The 2906-nt window shown below is 38.0% G+C and overlaps 1 protein-coding gene across 1 annotated transcript in view; it reads right to left on the bottom strand.

Annotated features, from left to right (window-relative positions):
• sema5a (sema domain, seven thrombospondin repeats (type 1 and type 1-like), transmembrane domain (TM) and short cytoplasmic domain, (semaphorin) 5A) overlaps window positions 1-2906 on the bottom strand; it is a 79538-nt gene that overhangs the window by 59971 nt on the left and 16661 nt on the right. Inside the window, exon 7 of the mRNA XM_016495259.1 lies at window positions 406-610. Coding sequence (XP_016350745.1) covers window positions 406-610 — 205 coding nt within the window. The remainder of the gene's footprint in view (window positions 1-405; window positions 611-2906) is intronic.

Here is a 2906-nt window from a genome sequence, read left to right as displayed (position 1 = left end):
ATATAGTTTATACACACACACACACACACACACACACACACACACACACACACACACACACACACACACCTCACACTTGTCATTTGTGAATTTATTTCTTATTTTCAACTTTATCTTACAAATTATTATTATTATATTTACCTATTTTTGACTGAGGAGGAAATGAGCTTCTATACTAATCTGATCACTCACTATTAGCATTTGCTACAACTAATGGACTGCATTTGCAATTCTGCAGCAAGTAGTGTGCTATTATTAGAGCATCTTATGCTGCAACTCCATTAACCTTCATCAGTGACGTATATCTGTATGGTGCTTATTTTAGACTATATTAAATGTACATAAATGTTAATACTACTTACAGACCTCCTCTTTATTCTATGCAGAGGTGATGTGGTACTATACCTGTTGCTAGATAAATTATGTGATAGAGCATGTCTTTGCCCTGCACTACATCCACAGCCACATGGGAGAAGCGCACATTGTCCTCCATGAAGTACGGCACAGGAACGACGGGCTGCACCACCTCATGCATCAGAATGAACTTCTGGGCGTCTTGCAAATTCCTCTCCGTCAAGTTCACATAGGAGCCGTAATCTATAGTGCCACACTGAGAAAGAACAAGAGATATACAAACAGAGAGATGCAGATAAGAAAAAAAGGATTAAAGGTCTGTAAAGAAATGCAAAAAAAAAAAGTCACTAAAAGCTGTTGGCCTGAAGAACCCAAAAGCACTGTTCCTTGTTGTATGAAATCATTGTAATTTCACCTATAGGAAAGAATTTAGAAATCTGGCTAGCAGTTGTTTCCCTAAATTACTGTTTTCCTCCCTGAATAAGATTTTATACAGAGAAACAAATTGGCTGGGCACACAAAACCTGCACTCTCTCTTGGATCACATATAATCAACATCAATCAGCTGGAGATCAACGCAGGCATAATTCTACTCAATTGGGGTGAATGTTGGTCTTTCAAGAACAGAATATACGGCAAGCTATTTTCCATCAATGCTGGAAGCCATAAATTTGAAGCTCGTAAATCTAGCCTCAACAACATGGACAAATGCTTGATGAAGATGTCACAGCAAGCTAGATAAAGTGGGGCTCCTGTACGAATCATGTCATGAATCCTTGTGTTTCAAAGTGAAAATAAATGAAGTAAAATACTTTTTTTCCTCTCACATGGACTTTGGAAAATTAATTATCAGGTCACAGAGATCGGCTTCAATAAGCCAGATGAGAAAGTCTGATTCAGCTCATCCAAAAAAGAAGTCCATGCTGATCAGACAGTTTTTAAAGGGTTTAGATATGGTAGTCAAGTCATTTTAATGGGGTAATTACTAAGCACGCATAGAATCTGCACCCAATTCCACAGAAAGCGCTGAAGATTTTCAAAGAATTTGAACACGTCATTCAGAGCATCTGGCCCTTGTGTGTTTGTTATTAGAGGTGAAACATGTAATCGAACTGGCTTTCAACACAATTTACTATGTTTAAATTCCTTCCGGAGAATTTCACCCAAAATCAGCATAGAAAATGTAAACAAAAAGTCTGCAGACTCCATCTGGGCCTGGTCATGGATCTCAAGCCACATTAAAACTCATTTAACTGCTTTAGATTAACCCCCCAACTATAAAGCAAGTACCAGCAATTTAGGGTGAATACTGACACAGATACATTCCTTCATGCTGACCACTAGAGTCTGACCATGAGTTTAGATTTCTGAAAAAAGTCTTAAAACTAAATGCACTTCAGACTCAGTCATTGTGAAGTGGCTGGCAATACTCCACAGGAGATGAATACAGACTTTATTAGCTCTTATCATTGTAACCGTCCTGCCTAAAATGTTATAAGCTGGCAACTTTATTAATGAATTCATGAGCATTACAAAGACATGGAAATGGAGGCAAATTAAGGACCATGAGAGAAGCTTGAGGAACCATGGCCCGATCCATCTCCCCTCTATCATCAACAATATCAGACTTGGGTGTTTATGGGTTTTGGATAAAAATTCACTTCACATATTCTTTTTTTCCGGAGAACAATCAGGCAAAAACATGAGGCAATAAAACCAAAAACATCAGTCACCATCTCATTTTAATTGGGCACACATAGGTGGTAGTTGAGGTGAGAAAGTCAATTATTTTTTTGGTTGTTTACCGCTGGAGTGCTGCCAACAGAAAGAGACCTGGCACTCTTCACAAATACCGTTCTATTTGGCATTAGAGCAGAGACACAAATCCCACATTTATCATTGTTATTACCCTAGAATGAAATGTAGGTGTTTTTTAAAATATGTTTTTTATTTTGAAGTGTCCCACCTCAATTGTATTTAACAATTAAAATCATACACCATCATTTTGACGTTATCTGTTAAATACAAATTCAATTAATTTGCAAAATCAAGTAAAAATATTTATATGATTAACTAATTAAAAAAAACAAAAAGAAGTATAATAAAGTGGTTCCTACAGGATGGTGGGAAGACAAGACACATATAGTGTATTGTGAAAATAATGTTTGTTTTAATCCAGCATTTGCTGGATTTTTTAATCTTTTGGATCTTGATGAAGAGGATGATGATCAACATTCTCTGAAGGTTAAGCACTTCCTTTCACTGACCATTTGAGAGTTTCAGGCCCTATTCTGTACCCTATTTGTGGAAAGTGCCACTTAACTTGTAAAGCAGATGGAGCGAATGCATACTGTTCGTAAAAGTCATTTTCTGGGAGCTTACCTGAAAGTCAGGGTTGGGATTGGGGTAGGGCAGCCAAGCGGAGCGGGAGTTCTCCTGGTACTTGAAAGGCCCACTGAACACTTGGGTAATAGCGCTCAGATTGAAGGCACACACTGCTGATGCGGCAATGCTGTTGCTGAGAACAGAGTCAGAAGCAGGCAGTCAGCAAA

This window comes from Sinocyclocheilus anshuiensis, unplaced genomic scaffold (genome assembly GCF_001515605.1).
Source record: "Sinocyclocheilus anshuiensis isolate Anshui unplaced genomic scaffold, SAMN03320099.WGS_v1.1 scaffold110, whole genome shotgun sequence".
In the NCBI taxonomy this organism is placed as follows: domain Eukaryota; kingdom Metazoa; phylum Chordata; class Actinopteri; order Cypriniformes; family Cyprinidae; genus Sinocyclocheilus; species Sinocyclocheilus anshuiensis.
This window is presented reverse-complemented; position numbering and strand designations above follow the sequence as displayed.